Source organism: Ochotona curzoniae, unplaced genomic scaffold (genome assembly GCF_017591425.1).
Source record: "Ochotona curzoniae isolate NIBS_2020 unplaced genomic scaffold, NIBS_Ocur_1.0 contig_3819, whole genome shotgun sequence".
Taxonomy (NCBI): domain Eukaryota; kingdom Metazoa; phylum Chordata; class Mammalia; order Lagomorpha; family Ochotonidae; genus Ochotona; species Ochotona curzoniae.
The window spans coordinates 25059170-25080963 of record NW_024466004.1 but is presented as its reverse complement, the minus strand read 5'-3'; the positions used below and the strand labels follow the sequence as shown (position 1 = coordinate 25080963).

General features: G+C 36.4%; 1 protein-coding gene across 3 annotated transcripts in view; it reads right to left on the bottom strand.

Moving 5' to 3' along the window:
• ADGRB3 (adhesion G protein-coupled receptor B3) overlaps nt 1-21794 on the bottom strand; it is a 687263-nt gene that overhangs the window by 387001 nt on the left and 278468 nt on the right. For all 3 annotated transcript variants that reach the window (XM_040983603.1, XM_040983604.1, XM_040983605.1), the window contains 2 exons: nt 5676-5777; nt 5208-5314 (listed from right to left, as the gene is read on the bottom strand). In XM_040983603.1, coding sequence (XP_040839537.1) covers nt 5208-5314; nt 5676-5777 — 209 coding nt within the window. The remainder of the gene's footprint in view (nt 1-5207; nt 5315-5675; nt 5778-21794) is intronic.

Below are 21794 nucleotides of genomic sequence, written 5' to 3'. Positions count from 1 at the left end.
AGCCAGATCACTGAGCCATGAGTGCCAGCAGGGTAGAGCTTAATTTTCTGAGGTTTCTCAAGGCTGATGGGGTGAGCACACATAGACTCTGCATTCAAAGCCTATCAGGCACATTGGAGGAAGAGGTACTAAGCAGATGTCTTATCAAAACTGTCCTGATGCCTTTCAATTCCTAATCGAACTAATGAATCAGTCCCTCAGTTTATGTTAATTACCGAGGAATGGGAGGATGCCTTCTAGTGAATCACAGCATGGTCTGAATACTCTACATTTCCTTTTAAACAGCTTTTAAAAACAGATTTATTTATTTTTACTGGAAAGGTAGATTTACAGTGTGAAGGAGCTACAGAGGGAAAGATCTTCCATCTGCTTGTTTGTTCCCCAAGTGTCCACAATGGACTGTGTTGAGCTGATCCCGAGTCTCCCACGTGGGTGCACAGTCTCACGGCTCTGGGCCATCTTGTACTGCTTTCCCAGGTCACAGAAGAAAGCTGGATGGGAAGAGTAGCAGCTGGGACATGAACAGGCACACATATGGGATGTGACACTTGAAGGTGGAGGATTGGCCAGTCAAGCAAACACACTGGCCTGAATCTATATTTCTTTTAGGCAATGTCTGGATATGGCTGATTATTGAAAGGAAAGGAAAAAAAGTAAATTTTGGCAATCTGGGTATCAGAATTAGGTAATAATTGAACATTATTACTGTTAAAATGCTAAGGAAAATGGAAAGAAAAGAAAGACCATTTAGAATGTTCATTTTTCTATTGGAAATTTCAAAAAATTGTAATCATAAAAAACAAAAAAGCAATTCGGAACATCATTGTGGTGTGGTGTTAAATCACTGGAACACTTGCATGCCACAACAGAGCACCAGTTCAAGCTTAGGATCCAACAGCTGTCGTTCCAATCCAGCTTCCTGAGATGAACCTGTGAAAACAGTGGAAGATGTCCCCCAAGCTTAGGCCTTGCCACCCCTGTGGGAGACCTGAACTGAATTCTAGGCTCCTTGCATCAACCTGGCTCAGTCCCACCTGGCAAGCCATTTAGAAAGTGAATCAGTAGATGGATAATGTCTCTTTCTTTTCCTCTCCCTGTGCCTTTCAAATAAATAAAATAAATTGTTAAAAAAAAAAAAAAACAAGCAAAGAAGCTTGTAAAATGTATAGCATACATTAAAGGGCAGAAATCAGGAAGTAATGACTTGTGAGCCAAATTCAGCCAACTGCTTGTTTTTGTGGAAGAAACATTTTTTTTTTTTGAAACAGCATTGTTGAGGTGTTCTTGTGATAGAAAAACAATGATGCAAACTCATACAGTTTGTAAAATGTAAAATGTTTACTATTTTCTCCTTTACAAAAAAAAAAAATGGTTAGGCCTGTTCTGGATCTATAAATACACAAAGTTAAGACAGTTGAAAAAACAGTTAAAACTTTTCAATTGTGGAGTTGAATTCAGATGTCAAAACTTTTAGCATGCTGTTCCAAGCTTCTGGTCACTTTAAAGAAAGGAATGCGAAAAAAAAAAAAAAGAATGCACTTTAACTTTTCTTGGTATTGTTGAGGATGTGCACTGATGGCATTCAGAAGGTGAGGACACTGGTAGCCATGTGGAGCACGCCAACTAGATTTCAAATGCATCCAATGATGTGTTTTGGGTAGTTACGACTAGGTGTCAATGTTATTTCATAAGTAGGGTACATAATTGGAAATACATTTAGACCCTACCTAGATTCAACAATCCTGATCCTGAAAGTGTTTGAAAAAAAAATGTTTGTACTGAACATGTACAGCCTCTTCCTCCTACACAATATATTATATTATAACAAGCCACTTGCATAACCTGAGTATTATATTGGGTGTAACAGATATGTATCTGTGATTTAAAGCATAGTGGATGATACACATAGAATACATATAAATACTATGCTAAATACATAAGGAACTTAAGCAACTTCAATTTTGAAAACTAAATGGCTGGAAAGTGTTCTGTGGGGTCATGGAATCAGTCTCTTGAGGTAAAACCATACATAAGAATGAGTACCAAGTTAATTAGTAATTAGTAATAATAGTAACTCATACTGTTAAATGTGTAGTATGCGCTGCTAACAATTCCGTTTTAACTGAACTTGGACAGCCTCCACGTTGGTAATAATTTCCATGTAATTATCATGTTCAGCTGGGATTAAGAACTAGCTTCTCACTGTTTTCCCCTCACTTGCTATCTTGTAACCATACCGCATTACAAAAAATTTGCAGAACTATTTCTAACTTTGTGTGAGTTATTGGTGAATATTTAAAAACTAGATGTGTATATACATAAAACTGATATCTTTGTTATTTAACAAATATAAGACATAATTTTGGCTTAATATATATTTGCCATTATTAAAAAAACGTGTTGATGATTGTCTTCTTTTTTCTCTCCTAGATAAGACGCTGCAATATAATGTGCAATGGTTATTTGCTCAATGAGATAATTGTCAAAAATACAGGACAGGTGAAGAGTTTTGGTGGAAAGGAACAAAATTCATCTGGAAAATAGGGAGTACCAAAAAAAAAAAAACCCAAAAATACATTTCCATTCTCTTTCTTTTGATCTCTTTCAGTCTCCCCATCTCTCCCTCTCTCCAGTACCAACTGAAGCTCTCCTTTAATAAAATGCCCACAAACATAGAAAAATCAAGAAACAAAATCATTAAACCAGGATGCAAGCTCTTAGGACAAAGTCAACCTTTTGATAGTTAGATAAATTATTGTTCCAAATTTTGTATTTGTTTATTAAAAATTTGAAAAATAAAAGCAGCATTTTTAAGAAATGATTTTATGGGAACATTTATACCTAACTCTTCCTAGCTCCTTATGGATGGGCTTCTGGGAAGTAGTGTCTAGCTTTCCCAAACTTCATCACTTACTCCTCTCCAGGGGAAGAAGTGGCACATTGGCCTGATGCATTTAGGGGGAAGTATTTACATATAGGTGCAATTCTTTCTGCCTATGTAAGTATTCATTCTGCCAATTCTACATAGCCTATTTCACTAGGTATGTGTTTGTGCTTGTGTATGAGAAACACTCTGTATTTGCTAGTCAGACAAAGCAGCAAGGCTTAGGGAAGCAGCAGAATCGGGAATAGCATGAAGGAAAATATATTTCATTCCAATTTCCTAGTGATGTAATAGAGTAGATGATGAAACTGATTGAGTTAATCAGCATTTGAAACATAGAGAGATACTAGTTTTTCAATATATTAAACGAATGATTGACTATGATCCTTAGGCATACTCTAGATTTGTGCATGCACTTACATGTATAAGTGTATTACCTCTCTTCCACCTCTGTCCCACCTATGTACCTCTTCCTGTTTAATTAATCTATTACCTATCTGTACATGCATATTGAGCTTCAAAATTTTATTCTGACTGAAATGCTTTAACTTCAAACAAATATTCTGTACAAAATGATATTTCTTTACAACTTACAAACATTTATAATATATTATCTGTTTCTTCTGCAAAACTAGAGATCTTAACAGGATGGTACCTTCTCAATTTTGTACACATCAATCTAAGTCTTCAATGAAATCATTTAATTTTTCTAAAGGAATGGAGCCAGAAAATACTGCCTTCTAGAACCAGAGACTAGGGAGGATAACTTCAGATCCTAAGCTTTATTTCAGGAGGGTATATGACAGAAAAAAAATGAGGTTTTAGGGAAATAATGCTTTTGTGTAACCTTCATTCTTTCCACCCCTCTTAAGTGTATGGCTCTGATGTAGATCTTATGTATAGGCAAACTGTGACAGCAATATCCACTTTGCAGGTTTTCTGAGAACTGGAATTTATTTATGAAAGTGCCCAATAGAGTGCCCGACACTTTTCTAGGAGTTGAAATCAAAGATAATGTTTTCAAATTTACAAGATCATTAAGGTAATGTACACATTAGCTGTCAAGTTACTGACGGTTTTTTATGGGATTCTCAATTTAAGGTTTAATTTCTTCTATTTCACTGAGTGAGTCTGTCTCCATTATTAGATGGCTTGCAATTACAGGATGTGAATTTTTCAATATTTTTCTGCACAAAACATTGAATTCAGAAAGTAGAAAAAGATTTGCAAGAAAAATGATTTACAAATTATTAAGAATTGAACTGTTTTACTTCTTCTATGTAATTATTTCAATTCATTACCATGATGAAATAAGAACTGAATATGGATATAAATGGATTAAAAGAATCTAAGGCTAATATAAAAAATCAGAAAAAATTAAATATACAAAGTTTTTCCTTATATTTAATAAGGATTGAGTTATTTGTAATAACTCATAATATGTCATTTTAAATATTCTGTCATTGTATGTATACATTTATGTATACAAATATATCTGTACTTGTATACATACATGCAAATACATACAAATACCTGAAAACCAAATACCATTTAATACTTTATTTATCAAGTCAGTAATTGAATTGATTATTATTTGGCCCATCAAGAAACACATCTATTTGAACTTCAATTTAATTCTTATGTAAGACATAAATGTAAGCATTTATATACATGTGTATATATATTATATACAATATAAAGATGTGTTTATGACAGAAACAGGACTGTGTATAGTCAAATAATCATGAATTACTGATATGCACATCAATAATTACATAAACACATATACGCAGAAAGGCATATGTAAGTACTATTTCTCAACTCAATAATTCGCTATGTAAACATATTTGACAATATTTGGTTTTAAGATTTTTTTTCAATGCCTCAATGTCAAACTTCAAGAAGAAATTAGATGCTTGTGTTACATCTCACTATTTTTTTTTATCTACTGGAATGTTACTGAATTTCATTTAAAAATGAATGGTATTTTGATAGATGTGAAATCATGATTTATATAGTGAATGATAATATATAGTTTAACTCTAATAGTTAAAACAGAGTAACAGATTTTGTCCAGTTCTTTTCCCCTTAAGACAAAGAATACTTTCCTTTAGTTAGCAGGTTCCATAAAAAACCAAGAACTTAAGAATAAAACAATTTCATACTGACTTACAAAAATTAGCTGTCTATCACAATCCATTTTCCTTTAGGCAATTTTTCAGAGTTTGCACTGATCTGATTGTACAACAGAAGGTTAAATTCTCGCACATAAACCGTCAACAAAAATAAACAGAGCAAGTACTAAAGCTGGCTGTGCACCTACTGAATGCTGCAAGTGTCTGTACTCATTTGATATGCATCTTGCAAAGCTCGGCTGTTCCCAGAAGGCCACTCCATGAAGACTGAGAGAGCAGCGTCTGCTAGTGGTGCCTGTGTGTCACAAAGAGCAGAGAAACGCTTTGTAATAGGGGTGCTTGAAGGCATCGCATAATTAGGAGGCAGGCTGAATATGAGGGTTGTACCTTTTTTGCTTTTGAAAAACATGCACACAGTTGTGATGCTTTTTATAGTACATGTTAGTCACACTAAGAAACCATGACATCAGCATTATTTTGTACATCAATCTGCTGGCTTCATTATGGAGCATTTCAGTCAAATTATTTCCTGACATGCTTATTGAAGAACGTATAGACACGGGAGAAGAAGCGTGACTTCACAAACAAACATAGCATGCTTTTTTTTTTTTGGATGGAAATCGTCATTTGGATTTGGGTGGCTTATTCTACTGTACCTGTGGCATTCAGTGGGCACTGATTAAATGCTAGGTCGCCTGCTGGAGTCCTTTTCCATACCATTGACATCAGATAATCCTCTGGGCATATTTCATAAGGTGCTGCAATTTAAAACAGAGAACTGAATGGCAGCTGCACTTACCTTTTAGAACACTGGCAATAAGCAATTTTCAGTTGCATCACTCTAGCAGCAGAATTCTTCCATTTCCTTTAAAATATACTCTTAGTTGAAATGCTAAAGACATTTTCATAAACAAAAACTCCAGATTTTATTTCCGTTATTATTGAGTTTTCACATAAGCCGTTTTGAAACTGCTCACTGTATAGACTTTAAAAAATCATTTGGATCTCTCCTTAATCAAACCCACTCAAAAATGAGTCCAAAATCTCTCCACTACATGCGTGTGAAGGTATGTACAATAAAGTGACAAAAACACTAAACCAAAACCAAGGCAGAATTATTAATTATTCCTGTTAAAGATAAATACATGTAAACACCAAATAAATATGCTTAATTTTTCATTTCTTCATTCAAGAGCAATGACGCCAACCTTCCTGTGTTATTATACTCAGTCTCAAATTTACTGTTGAGGAAGAAAACTGAAGGTGATTTTAATAATATAAGACAAAAACAGATAAAATACCACAATAAAACCACATAATCATGAAGTAAGGAGATTTATCTGTATTGTGTTTTGATAGCTTGCTTCTAATTGAACATATTGTATAAAATCTCCCTCACCAGACATGTGCCTTCCACACACCATCAATCACTCACGCTCCTTATCATCCACCTGAGGTCCTGTGTGGCTTTCATTGCATCCATATCACCTGCACCTAATGGTGACGCCAACACAGGACAGGCTAACTTGAATAAATAAATGAGGGACTATGGGATTTCATAAGTGCTTTATAAATATATGTAAACATTTGAACAAATATAAAAAGAAAGCATGTATGTGACACTACCTTGTGATGATACATTTTAAGCATCTAATAAAATAAGTAACTTTTAAAGTACTAAAATAAATAAATGACAAATGTGTATATATTTTTATAAATATTTATATTTTTTATATATAATACACGACAAAAAGAAGATAAAAATATCCTCTTTTAGAGATAATGTGGCTTCTAATCTGTGATCACAGTAATTTTATTGCTACCAATACCACTTTAGAATTTATGAACTAATTATGCTACTTTATTTTTATTAGTAGATATGAAAGCAACACTGAACTTGAAGTTAAATTTTCTTTATAATAATCCAAGACCCGATGACTGATTTACATAGGTGAGCATTCTAGAGCTGAAAGTGTAAACTACTCCATTCCATGTCCTTCCTTTTTACAGTACAAGTCCTAGAGTTCCCAGAGGAGGCTCCTTTGAGGTGACTGGGCCAGTTTGAAACTAGGAGTCAGAAGCTTCTTCATGGTCTGCCATGAAAGTTCAGGGGCCCAAGTCCTTATGTCCTCCTTTGCTGACTTCCCAGGCCACTAGCAGGGAGCTACACCAGAAATGGTGCTTGCGGGACTTGAATAAGCATCTACATGGGATGTCAATGCTGCAAGTGGAGGCTTAGTATACTATACCATGGCCCCAACACCTATTTTCTACATTCATATTAAAACACATAGGGAGGCCTGGCGGCATGGCCTAGCAGCTTAAGTCCTTGCAGTGAAAGTACCAGGATCCCATATGAGTGCCGGTTCTAATCCTGGCAGCCTTGCTTCCCATCCAGCTCCCTGCTTGTGGCCTGGGAAAGCAGTCGAGGACACCCAAAGCCTTGGGACCCTGCACTCGCGTTGGAGACCTGGAGGAGGTTCCTGGCTCCTGGCTTCAGATCAGCATAGCACCGACCGTTGTGGTCACTTGGGGAGTGAATCATCAGATGAAAGATCTTCTTCTCTGTCTCTCCTTCTCTCTGTATATCTGCCTTTCCAATAAAAATAAATAGATCTTTAAAAGAAACACACATATAGGGAACTACTTCCAAATCATGGAATCTTTACTTGATGAATGGTTTAGCAGTTGAGTAACTTTCACTAGCTTCACTTTCATAAAACGCTTCTTCCTCAGCTTGTCAATGAACTCCCTATGAGCCTAATGGTTTCATCTCAGTACTCGCTCACTGGGACTGTCCCTGCAGAACTTTTTACTTTGACATTTTTCTCCATATTGAAGACACATGGTCTCTCACGCCCTCACCAAGTCCTTGGGTTGCTACTGATCTCATTCTTTGTATTTTTCACAGCATCATAGCCATCTTATTATTTCTCTGTGTGTCCTTAAATAATTTCAAACATACCAATTATATTAATAACAATAGTCACATTTAGTTACTGGGTAGGACTCCTTTAATCCCCCTCAACTATCAGCTAGACATAACAAATATCCTCACTGGCAGGTAAGAACTAGAGGCACAGAGCAGTGAATTAGCCCAGAAGAAAAGCCAAAGTTTAGAAATGAGGCACTGGTGACAAAGCCACTGCTATGGAGCCAAAACATGCTTAGATTAACGCACTTGAAGGAGATGCAGTGGAAATGAAAAAGGTTAGTAAATAGGGGAGTCCCAGTAATAATTCAATCATGTCATTTCTGATCCCACACTTGGTTTGTTGTAGTACAGTTATGCCCTTAGTAACAGCTATAAATTAGAAATATAAACATGTTTTTTGGATTTGGATAGTTTTCTTGGGTTTTACACTGGCAGAGCCAGCTGCTGAGTGGCAGTTTTTACTTAGTTGCCTCAAAGAAATCTCAAAGTCAGACCACCTGCACCTGCACTGCAGCCCCCAACCCTTTTCCCCAGTATTGCTGTTTGTTTGGCATCTTTCTTTTCCTAACTCTGCTGATGCTTTCCTTGTCTCGTGGCGTCTATCCTCTACTCGCGGTTCTGATCTTGACCATCTTTAATTCTATCGCTACTGCTTACCCAAGCATTCATCCCGGCCTGTTTGACTTAGAGTACAACCTCATCACAGTTCATTCATGCATTTAATCTAACATGTGTTATTTACCTAACATCTCCTATTCACGTTTGTTTACCTAACACGTCCTATTCTGGAGAAAGACAGTGGTGCACGCAGAGAAAAGCAGTGTTTCTTGGGATCCTTACAGTTCAAGCGAGGAGGCAGAGATCAAGCAAACATACAGCTACTTGACTACGATCATGACTGACACTTCAAACAAAGAGTATGGTGCATCAATCCAACATCTGAAGGACAGGCTTCCTGTCATACCTTCTAATGACTTTGCTAGTGTGAGGAGAAGTAAGTGGTCTAAGAAGAGGGAATCGTGTCCCAACAGGTCTTGCAGCAGAACTTTTGCTCACTGAGGGTGGAGTTAGGAAGAGAAGAGTAGAGTAATAACCATGAGACACAGACCGACAGTGTTTCCTGCTGAGTTACATAAGCAGCTAGTGCAGAATACTAAGCAAGGTTTGCTGTGACATAATTTTTAGTTGAAGAGTCAGTTTGCCTTCTGTGGGCAGATCTAATATAAGCAAGACCACTGAGAGGACTAATACAGTACTTCAGACCTGATATGATAATGGTACTAAATACAGAATAAATGAATACAAGCACATTTTCCTTGTGGATTGAAAGGTGTTGGGAGGGGGAGACAAAGGAGTCAAGATCAATCCCTGCTTTCTGAGCTGATGAAATCAGGCATCAAATAGTGACATTCACCTTTAATCCAATTTTTCAGCTCATCAACAAAGTAATTTCTAAAATGAAGTTTAATCCCATAATTTGTTGCTTAAAACTTTCCCATGGTTCTCCAGACCTGACAGGATCAAAGTAATTATGTTCAGTGTGATGAAAAAGGCCTTTTTAGCAAGCCCTAATCTAGCCATCCTATCAAAGCTCATTTTTAGTCTCCGATTCATCAACCACACATAATTAACTGCCATCTCCTAAACAGCTTATACAATCACATTTACCTTTGTAAAAGCTGTATCTATCTTTTATTTAGAATGTGCTCTTCCTTCATCTGGATAAAATTTCTATTCATTTAAAAAACAGCTTAAATGATGTATTTTCCCCCAAATATTTTTATACATTGCCAACTGCATATACGGCTATTAAAGTTGCTATTGCAATCGATTGAAAGTATTTGACTATGTGTATGAACCTCAATTTTAAAAAGGTTTTTGCTTTTCAAAACACAAGCTGAACTCCCATGAGCATATAGTTTCCAACATTCACCACTAGATGGCAATAATGACCCAGCAGGGTGAAGTATTTACTGGGATTTTAACTAAAACTGATGAAATGCAAAAATCAAGGTGTGCAGAAGTAGTAATTACCTGCTGGGAAATACGGCTCAGTGTGTGAATTTTTAAAAACAGTGACACTTGGCAGTGAATTTTATATTTTTCTACAGGTACAATGTTTAGCTCTCAGTCACAAGCTCCTCTGTGCCTCAGCTGTCACTTTCCTCTGCTTGACCACCCTTGATCCTTCTCAATCTTCAAGAACCTTCCTCCTCGCAGCTTATGTTCTTGTTCTTTCTGCCTAGGATACCATTACGGTCCTCAAACCTCTGCATGGTTCATGTCACCACCACCTTTAGTCCTCACTCAAATCTCTTTCTATGAGTCCCTCATCGTCTGACTCTCCAGCCCATTATTCTGCTTTACTGTTCTCCCAAGCACCTTGTAATGTCCACATGCTAGGCTATTAATTTATTTGCCTGCTTTGGATAAAGATTTGGTTTTCAACTATCCTACTTATTCAAATTACAAAGAATAAAGATGATTGTGAAAAAGAACGAGAACATTGTGTTCTGAAATATGTGTGTGAGGGGGAGAGTAGGTAGATATGGAGAGAGGGATAGTTGATTTGGTATTAAGTAAGCAGTCCACTTAGGTACAGAAAGAGAGAAGGAAGTTAGTTACATGGGCCAGTGCTTTGGCTACAGCCTGCACTGCGACATCCTGTGTAGGCACCGGTTCAAGTCCCAGCCGTTCCACTTCTGATCCAAGGCCGTGGTATGTACTTGAGAATAAAGCGAAGGATGGCCTAAGTCCTTGGTCTGGCCTATTCCCATCCACTGTGGCCATTTAGGGAGTGAGCCAGTGGGTAGAAGATGCCTCTCTCCTTCTCTGTTTGTAATTCTGCCTTTCCAAAACATAAAATAAAATCTTTAAAAAAGAAGTTTGGTACTATAATGATCCTAAAAATAACTAAAAAGAAGTTTCCAGGTTATCAGTGCACAATGTTGATTTGAAGGGTCTGAGGAATCTGCAGTGGGATTCTGTTTAAGACTTCCTGATGTTCCCTACAGACATCCTAGCTTTGGTAAGGAAGAAGGTGGCTATGTAGCAGTTCTTTGTCCACTAACAGCACTCAATAATGACAGTTGATTTCTTCTCGTTTTGGTCTTCAGACAAACAAAAAATATTAAAGACAAAACAAAAACATTAAGTTGTAAACCTAAAGATGTTCCACTGTAGATTCATGAAAATTTTGATTTATTATGCTTCTTGGAGAAAAATTCAAGACAGAAATGACAAAAAGCAGGTGGAAAAATCAGATTCAGAGCTAAAATCCAGTTCAGGACTTTTCAACTTTTCAAAAACAGTAACCCATAAGATAGTTGTGTTTATGTTTACATATGCAAAAGTAAAACAAAGTAGACATTAAAATAATCATTGTGCTATATTAGGTTTATAAAGTCCTGACTAGTAAGACCCTTCCATGTCCTCCTCAGTCATCAAGCACTTCCTGAGCTTCCGCAATGCACCTTGTTAAACGCTACATAAACAGTGTGAGGACATGAAGGCAGGTTGCTCAGTTCCCAAGATGACCAGGAAGACAATCTGAGGAATCAGAGTACGGAAGGATGCCTACTAAGATTGAAACATCCTAGCTGATGTAGAAGTACTTAGGGGAGAGTATGTCACTGGGGGATTTCCAGAAGGGATGTCGCAGCTGAGGTCTGAAGGACAAATGGCAGCTCGCCTATGAGGACCGAAAAGTGCTCCCTGCAATCACACCTGAGAAGACATGGAGCAAAGACAACTAGATACATGTAAGTAATCGGAGAAGTTTCAAAAGATGTTGTGTATAGTTGGGAATGAGCAGCGGCAGGTGGTTTTTATGCGAGCAGGGTTAATGAATGATGTCAAAGTCAGGAAGCTTGTACTATTTTAAGGGCAAGAGACACTTATTACACAGTCATAAACACTACATTGTAGTTTGGAGACTGGATTGAGAAGGACTGAGGCAGGAAGGTTTGTGACTATTTCCCTGGGAGAAAGAGCATCGAGTCACAGGAGCTGACAACAGGAAACTGATGGATTCAAAAATCATTAAGATCTATGTTGATATGAGGTGGCGGTGACTCATCCCTGAATTCTGGGATCAGTGGAAAGTTATGAGTGGTTTTCCCCTTCTTGTTCTCTCTTTACCCCAGGAACCACAAGAAGAAGCAGCAAGTTTGGAAGCAATTTGCCCTAAACCTTGATCCTTCTGACCCTGATCAACCATATAATCATTATTTTTAAAAATGATGAATGAAAATAATCTGTTTAAGAGGAAAATTAACTCACTTCGGTGGCTGACAGAATATGTGAGGTAGGAAGAGACAAAGAAAAGATAAAAATCAAATTTCCAGCCAGAATGTTTGCTTGCTAATCTCCTGAGCTGTAACATATGAGATGGAGATACATTAGAGGATGAAATATTGTTGGGCTTGAGCTAACTGCACACAGTGAGGTGTTACCAAAAAGTCAGGGGATATATGGAGCCACAGCTCAGCAGAGAAACACAAGTAGAGGCAGATTTTCTTTCTGTTTAATGTTTTATCTGTGTGTATTTTATAAATTATAAAATACCTACTTAATTCAAGCTTTTTTTTTAAAGAAAAGTACATTATTCTGTGGGAATATGGACTCTTGTTTATGGCCCTAGCAAAACGCAATAGCAGCTTTGTTCATCAGCTGAAAGATCACACAGTTTGCCCTCGCTAGTGCAAACGCAAAAACTCATTTGTAAGCTACAACTATATTTGAAGTTACAAGTATATAGTTAGCATGCTCCCTTAAAACAAGGTAGCAATTACCTAGAAATTAACTGTTAATCTGTCTACTCAAACTGATTTCTGTCTCTTAAAAATAGAAATTATATAGAGCTTAAATCAATTGGATGCACAAAATCAGTTTTCACTCCATGTGTTAGAATTTCAGCAATGAAAAGAAATGGATTCTAAATTGCAGCCCTGAAGCACATTTAAAAAAAAGGAAAACATGCATTTCTGCTGACCCCACCTAAGTCTCACTTGCTGATAATGCATAAATTCCTACGTTCTGGGAATTCCCTGTACAGGGGAATACAGAGGAAAATAAGCGTAATCAGTCTCTATGTTGACATCATTCACAGCTCTAATTGTAGGGTTTGAACCTACTCAAGTGAGGAATCCCTGCTGCTGTGGAGCTTGCAAGGAAAAAGGAGAATGTATGTGAAGTGTGTTTCATCACAGCATTCCTCATATAGAAACGCTTTTTATATCTCTCAAGTTGATACAGTATATAATTATAATAGTAATTTGCAAATCACTATGAGTTAGTTACTCTTCTAAGTGGATTATATATTCAATTAATCAAGTTCTCATAATAATCTCAGAAAGCGAATGGGATTGCGGTCCCATTAAAGCAGAGGTGTGAGCATGAGGACTGTCAGTGGGAAAGAAGCAGATCAAGAAACAGCAAAAACAATTCTCAGATAAATCTATGCAATAGGGATCAAAGTCCTTTTCTGTTAGAGTAGTAAGAGATTTTTTATAATCTATTCTGTGAAAGTATTTTTTTAAGTATTTGAAAGTTGGCCAACCATTAACTTAAGTGCAAACAGTGTGTAGTGCCTGCTAACTTAAAATGTTTTTGTTTGCAAGAGAAAAGGGGAAGACAGAGAGACAGAGAACATTCCGACCCTCTGATTCACTCCCCCAGTACTCACAATGGCCGACGTGGGTTAAGTCTGAAGGTAGGAACTCAGTGCAGATCACCCATATGGAGAGCAGAAACCCAATTACTTGAACAATATTACTGCTTTCTAATTTCTGTATTAGTAGGAAGCTGCAGTCAGGAGTCCACACCAGTTATTGAATCCAGGTACTTCAAAATGTGACATTAGTATCTTAGCTTCTAGACTTAGCAAACTCTGTATTGTCATTGTTTACTTTCATACTTAACCTACTAAAATGTAATGCCAGTTCTAATATATTGCAAATATATTCTAATATATTGCAAAGTTAACAATAATAACTAACTATAATTTTGAGAAATAATTCTAAGTAATCATTTACTACATTGAATGGGAATAAGTTTGATATTCGAGTGCATTCAAAAATTTTCCATACAATCATGTTTATTATTCACATTACTTATGGAGTAGGTGAAGGTAGCAGGACTTTCTGGCCTACTCCAAGTACTAGCACCTGTAGAAAATTAACAGTTGGAGGCACAGTTTGGTAAGCCGGCAAGCTCCAGACTGGAGGTCACTGATCATGGTTTCTTGCCCTCTCAACTGTCTAGAGGCCTAATGAATCACTGAACATGCCTATGACCAATCCCAGAATTGCAAGCATCTATGGGACTGAAGAGCTCTGCATTAAAAGAGTAAGATGGACTGATATTGTGGAAAATAAAAAAGATGCCACATGTTTTCCTACCTCCAACATCTCATTTATTTGTAATAAAAATAGTATCATACTATGAGTTATAATGCATGCGTGATGTGTATAAGCTAGTTTATCCATACAATTAATTAATAGAACTTTGAAAGAGCAGAAGATTACAATATATACTGCACTGCCATTATAGTCATTGCAAATTTTTCATTTTCATACTTTTATACGAATGTTTTCATTACTCCAGTTACACAATTTGCAATACATGACCTATCGTGCTCAACTTGGCTCAATGCTGAGGAATGGACACCAGAGGCTAAATGTAGTTTGCTCTTCTGAAATGAGTTAGAGCTCTGGCTAATAGATATGAAATAAACATATGTAATAATGCCTTAAACATAATAAAAGAAACACAGATCAATTTTATAGGGTTCAAAGCAGAAACAGCAAGCATGAGATTATGGGATGTATGAGAATTATTAAGAAAAGAAACAGGTCTTAATGGAAGGACTGGGCTTCTAAGATGTTCCTGTGTCAGCAGGCAAATGTGGAGGGCAGACCCTGAAAGAGTCCCAATGGGTAACAATTTAAACAATAAACAGCAGCATTAAGAGAGAATATTTGCTCTTCGAGTCAGGAATGAGAGATATATAGAACTGCCTATATGATATATAAATAGATGGATCTAGTTTATGCACACAGAGAAAGCACTAGAAGCTAGAAGATGCTGTGATTGGGGACATGTGAATCTCAGGGATCTCAGTATAGTCTGAATTTTATAAGTAACAGAAAGCCACGCTAGCTTTTTGAGCAAGTGAGTTACAAAACTAAACCTATGAATGGGGAGAACAGTCAGCTAAACCTGTGTAAAAGAGATCAGAAACTATTATGAGGGAAAGGAGTACATAAATTGACAATTAATATGAAAGAATTCTCTGCCTTAGTTATTTAATTCTGTTTGTGTCTTATTTGAAATGCAGAGACAGACACAGACAAGTATTCAGACATTTCCCCATCTGCTGGTTCAACTCCAAAACATCTCTAACATCTAGGACTGGGCTAGTCCAAATGCAGGATCCAGAAACTAACCTGTGTCTCTCACACACTGGGGATCCAAGTACTTGAGTCACCTGTTCCCTCCCAGTGTGCATATTATCAGGAAGTCGGAGTTGGAAGCAGAGCCTGAGCTCACACTTGGCCCTCCAATATAAGATGAGGATGTCTCAAAAGGCATCCTAATCAGAGTGCCACACACTTGCCAATGCCCCCACCACTGCTCCATTTAACAAGTGACAATACTGACTCTCAGACTCAAACATTCCAGGCTCTTCATGTTGTACTGTTCTTCCCTCACTAGTGGGTAATGCTGAGAAAAGAGAACTGATGAGGTCGAATCCATCTGTCGAAAACAGATGCAAGAAGGAAGAATTACTCGGGATAATATAAAAATTTGGTCATCACACAGAAACATTCCTCATGTCACAGAGATTCAGTGTGTGCTCCTGGGAAGGAAAGATTGTATTAGGCATTTTGAGAGATTAAACAAAAATGTGGAATTGTTCTTCATAGAGAGAGGCAATGGTAGATGTGAGAGGGGGCAGGACAGGAGTTCTGGACAGAATTCTAGGGTCAATCCCAATGTCAGAATTCACAAGAAGTAAGAAAAAATATGGATGCTAATATCAAGAACTAACACTCACGTTTAATGCCTCAGTAAATGCTGAGCCTTGGTAAATACTAGCCCGCCCCTTTACAGGGGTGGTGTTCACTATTTTTATTTTTACAATTCTAATTTTCTTAATTTTATCATGATCAATTGGCTCATAAAATCTGTGTGTATTTTTGCTATAAAAATGATGTAAGATGAAAGGAAGACATTTTAAAAATTAGTCAAAAAGTGCTAATTGAATTGTTCAATTTGAAAAAGATCAGCACTGTCAACTGTTTTATTGGACGTGGTAGGGTAATATAAGATTAAAACAAAATTATTTTTATTTCTGCCATGGAGTTGGGAGATACTTTCTGAAAGTCAAATCTGATGAACAATCTGCTATGACAAATTTCAGATATGATTATTTCCATAGTGACAGATTTGAAGAACAAGCACGTAGTGCTAATGTGGTGTACCAGCTTAGACCTCAGCAGCTCTTCCCCAGTTCTCCTCATGAGGTTAACTTTTTTTCCAAAATCATAGATTAGAGAAAGAAATAAAATGCAGTGTCACTACCTGGGAGAATCAGATACTATATTAGATACTTATTAAATAACAGGTGCACTCTCTCTCTCACTCTCTCACTGTTTTCAAGTTCTGATTAATTTGTCTCTACTTTAAAACCTGAAGTGACTTTGCAAGCAAATACATGTGAGATGAAAGAAGTCAATATGTAGTGCCACCTGCTGTCGACACTGAGCCAGTGGCTTGTTTTAGAAGAACTGGTGTGAACACTTGAGTTTGACATTGCTTGCTTTGTCCAAAAACATTAAGTGAAAGCATTTGTTTTAACTGATATGGGGAAAGCAGAAATTCCAATGGAATAGGTGCTTTTAAACAGACTGGCTTTGATGAACTACCTTGTATTTATAGTGAAATTAGTGAAATGTCAACTTACTTGCCAGCATTCTCTTTAGAAACTAACCACAAACTTAAAAGTGATGTGTTTAGATTTCAAAGAATGATTACCCTTAAAGTGAAGCTCTCCAAACAATTTTAAAGAGTCTAACATTAAACTTGTTTCTAAAAAATACAAAAACATTTTTGTTAACAGTGTTAAGTTCAGCAATTCCACTAAATGGGGCCTCAGGAAAAAACTAGTGCGAGATGAGACTTGACTCCACCCCAAGCCCAACGTTATACAGCTTCATATTAAGTAGTTAGCTGCAAAGCCTTGGAGTATAATAGCTAAAGGAAACATATCCCTTCTCAGCAAGAGAGCTGATGTGAATGGTAATAGTAGTATGAAAGAAGATACTGTAGTGCATAATTTTGTAGTAAACTTGTCCAAATTATATCCATATAGTTACCTTTCCTTTGTAGAGTCAGAAAAATGAGGAGTGAAGAACTGAGAGATATATAATGGTTACAGCATCATTGTTTGTCAACAACCACTAGCTAGTAGCCCTATTTGCCTATAAATGACTTTGCTAAAGAGATATTAGGTTGAAAAATAAATTGACTAGACAGACTTGCATGGATGTGTCTGTATTTACACAATCAACTAATTCTACAAACAAAACCTCATAATTCACAAAGAAGCATGGATAAGATAAAATTTCATAATTCATTTGGGATGCTATGTCAACTTTCACCATGGAGCTGAGGTGGAGGGATATAGATATCTCCCTTTGCAATTTTAATTTCATCACATCAGTATCACCATCACTGTTATTTTATCATAGGTCAGTGGAAGTCAAACGATCATCCGTATACCTGCACCACAGGCATTAACTGAGACCTTGTTAGAAATGTCATTTCTCAGGCGCACCCAATACTTGTTGAATCAGAGCTGTTGGCAGTCTTTTTTCAGGAATCTGTATTATTGCAAGCACACCAGGCAATTCCTAGGTATGCTACTTCAGCGGCACTGCTTCAGTCAAGGACAGGAGGTACTCATAAAGACAGGAGCACCAAGGAAACAGGCCTTGTGATTCTTTCTGCAGATACTAACTTGGAAACAAATAACTCAAAAACTAAATGAAGTTACTCTTGTTGGAGAGCAAACTTACAGAGATGAAGAATACTCAAGCCCTGAATATCTTTTCTCCTAAGTGAAGGGTGGGTCACATCACAAAGTGTCACATTCAAATACATCTGCATCACATTACTTAAGACAAGTTTTGTATCACCAAAGTTACTGCTGCCCTCCTTTGGTAGAAATAGCTAGAGATAAATATAGCAATAATTTTGACAGTGCTGGTCTAAGTCGCTATTATCAGGTTCATTTATGAGAGGGCTATGCTGCTTCATTTGTTCTCAGACAAAGCAAGCTTGTCTGAACCTGAAGGTCTATTCACCAAATACAAAGAAGGAAATTTTATGGTTAAGTTAGGTGTGTTACCTACATACAAATGATAGATTCAGACTTAGCAATTGATGACTGAAGTGCTTTGGATCCCAGTATTGGAATTGCAGAAAACACAAAGCTGTTCCAGCTGAGAACAGATCAAATAGAGCCACAGGAAGCCAGAAAATTTGCTTAGGCTAATCCAGCAGTAACATTTTCTTCTGAATAATGGTAAACAGAAAGATGCTGCAAAAATGAAATGATAAATTATACGTTTTCATATTTTAGCTACGTCACAAAAATCAGGAGTGATATTACCCTCCTAACATCTTAACCCTTCAAAATATGCTTACAAAATGAGATTGAGATAAGTGAAAGTATTATTTGGTGAGTTTGATCAGTTGAAAACTAAGGACATGTAATAACTTTCCAAATTATTTTCTATCCTATTTCCCAAGTAGCATTATTTTTAAAAAACGAATGTTTAATTCCAATGACTAAGGCACCAATTGAGATGCCACATCTCATACTGAAGTGCCTAAGTTTGAGTTCGGGTTCTGTGCCATATTCCAGACAGAATTCTAAAGTGCTAATGTACACTTTGAGTTATCAAATGATGGCTCCCTTAGTTTGGTCTTAAACATTCACAATGGAGCTCCCAGATTAAGTTTCCACTCCTGGTTTTATCCTTGTCCAACCCAAGTTGCAGGTATTTGGGGACCAATCAGTTGGTTATCTATCTATCTATCTATCTATCTATCTATCTATCTATCTATCTATCTATCTATCTTCCTGGTTTTCAAATAAATTAAGTGAGTGAATTAAAAACAAAAAATAAAATAACATTTACTAGGCATTTTTATTGACACAAAGAGAAAAATGTTTCAGTATGAATGACACAGTAACTTGAACATTTTCTCAATTTATATGGTTATTGTGTAAATGTGAAGGAATATAATAGCTGTGATTAAAAACATCATATTCCTAATCACAAAGGCACTTCAGAAAGTGCACTGGCTAGTGGACAAAAAAGACAGTTTTATTTTGCTGCAAAAAAATTTAATTCCTTTCTTTTGACAAAATAACAATATGACTGCACATGAAGAAAGAAAAAATTCAGTGTAAGGAGTCAGCATTGTGGTATACCAAGTAAAGCTGTGCCTGAACATCAGCATCTCACATTCAGGCTCAATCCCAGTTACTCCATTTCAAACTAGCCCCCTGCTAAAAGCCCAGGAAAAGCAGCAGACAGTTGCCTTAACACCCACATGAGAGACCCAGAAGAAATTTCTAGCCCCTGGCTTTATCTTAGCCTCGTGCTGACTTTAGTGGTAATCTGACAGAATATTTCTCTCTCTCTCTCTCTCTCTCTCTCTCTCTCTCTCTCTCTCTCTCTCATGCATTTGTTTTATTGGAAAGGCAAATCTACAGAGAAGGAGATACAGAGATGCTGTCTATTGTTTCACTGCCCAAGTGGATACAACATCTGGATTTGAGACAATCCAAAGATGGGAACCAGGAGCTTCTTCCTGGTCTCCCACATAGGTGCAGGGTTCCAGGGCTTTGAGCTGTCCTCCACTGCTTTACCAGGCCACAGGTAGGGAGATGGATGGGAAGTGTAGCAGCAGGGACACAACCTGGCACCCATATGGGGCCACATGCAAAGCGGGGATTTGGATCTCTCTGTCTCTCTTATAAAATATATGAATAAGTTTCAGAAGCAAGAGAGATAAACTTTTGAAAAACTTCTATTTTTACATATTCTCTGAAGTCACTGGCATTTTTAAGTTAAAGATAACACAGAATTTTCGGTGGACAAGTAATTTTTCTGCATATTATAAAGACCAGATTAGGAAAAGGTCAAAGGCTTGGTATATTCATTTATTTTTATTTCTTATATAAGCATTATTTTGTAGGTTATTTAGAAATTGTAAAATTCATTGACTATAACTGTATATTTATATTTCAAAATTTGTAGTTTTTTACAAGTTGTTCAAGTTGCTTATAGAGCAATATGAAAATGTTAAAAACATCAAAACAATGGGACAAAGCAAAAGTGTTTTAACTTGATGTGATAATTTTTTCAGTCTGTGTTTAATCATGAAATACTACAAACACACCAAGCAAAAAAGGTATACTATCTTTTTTTATAAACTGGTTTGTAAAATATTTTCCAAACAGCAGGTGGCAATCTTTGTAAGTTTGAGTTCAGCAGCACTCTCTTCCTTCTCTATACACAGATGAAAGACTGTTTTAAAAGACCAGTTAAGAACCTTAGTATGCTAAGAAAGGCTTAAACAACTCCAAATATTAAAAAAGGGCCTCATTTAATCATGCCTTACTGTCCTAATGAAATTTCTCATGTTTTTGTTTAATGCTTCTTAATTCTTAGGCAGCATGGGAGAATTCTACAGTGGTAAGCTGTATAGGTATGATTTTCATCAAAATCCTTCATGCAAGTTACATGCAAGTTAAATCATTCTGAATTAAAATGGTCTTAAGAATGAACAAAACTAATTTCAACTTTTAAGCCCTGAAAACACTTCTAACTCCTGAAATCAAGTTTCCATTAATATTATTATTTAAGAAATCATCAGGATTCTAATTATGGAGAAATAACAAGTTTTGAATCTTGTCCAGGAACATATTCCTTTCCCCTCACTTGAACCAATTATGTAAAGTGGGAACCAGAATTCGTAAACTTCGAAGCTGGAAAGGAAGGTCAAGGATCTTGTAACCTCTTCACTTGTACTCCCAGAAAACAAGCACCACAGATCCCTCAAGAGTCACTAACAGCAACTGGACTACAACTGAGTCTTTGAATTCTTTAAGTTCAGTACTTTCCTCTACAATGCTTATGAAATTTAAATATTTCATCATATCACCTTTTTAATATATTTATAACTATTTGCCTACAGTATCATTCTAAGATCCCAAGTCTCACTTATTTATTGAAGTCTCAATGTGCTAGTCATATCTTATGGGACGTATACATATTTTAAAACCTGATTCTCACTTATTTATTAAGTTCCCAATGCCCTAGTAATATCTTGTAGGATTTATAAAAGTAGGAAGGAGCCTCTGTTCTAGATAATCTCTTAAAACTATATTATCCATAATCTGGTCAGATCTTCTTTATGTAAAATCTGCAGCAGCATTTCCATTCCTCACTGGTAATTAAAACAGTATACTTTCATTTTTGAAAGTGTTCTTCATGGAAATTTATTTTCACAGTAGAAAATAGGCCAAGCGAAAATAAATGCAGATGTCTAAGTTCACCTATCAAAGTGAGATTAATTCACAAGCTAACTTAAATTTTTCTGTTTCATTATCTCCATATCTTCTCATTTAACTATTTAAATTCATTGTTTTGTTCTTCATACAATATTAGCCAATTTGTTTTGATTTGTTTTGTGTTCTCAATAAATAAATATTCCATAAAATTAGTGGCAGAAAGACACTTTTAACTGACTTAATCCA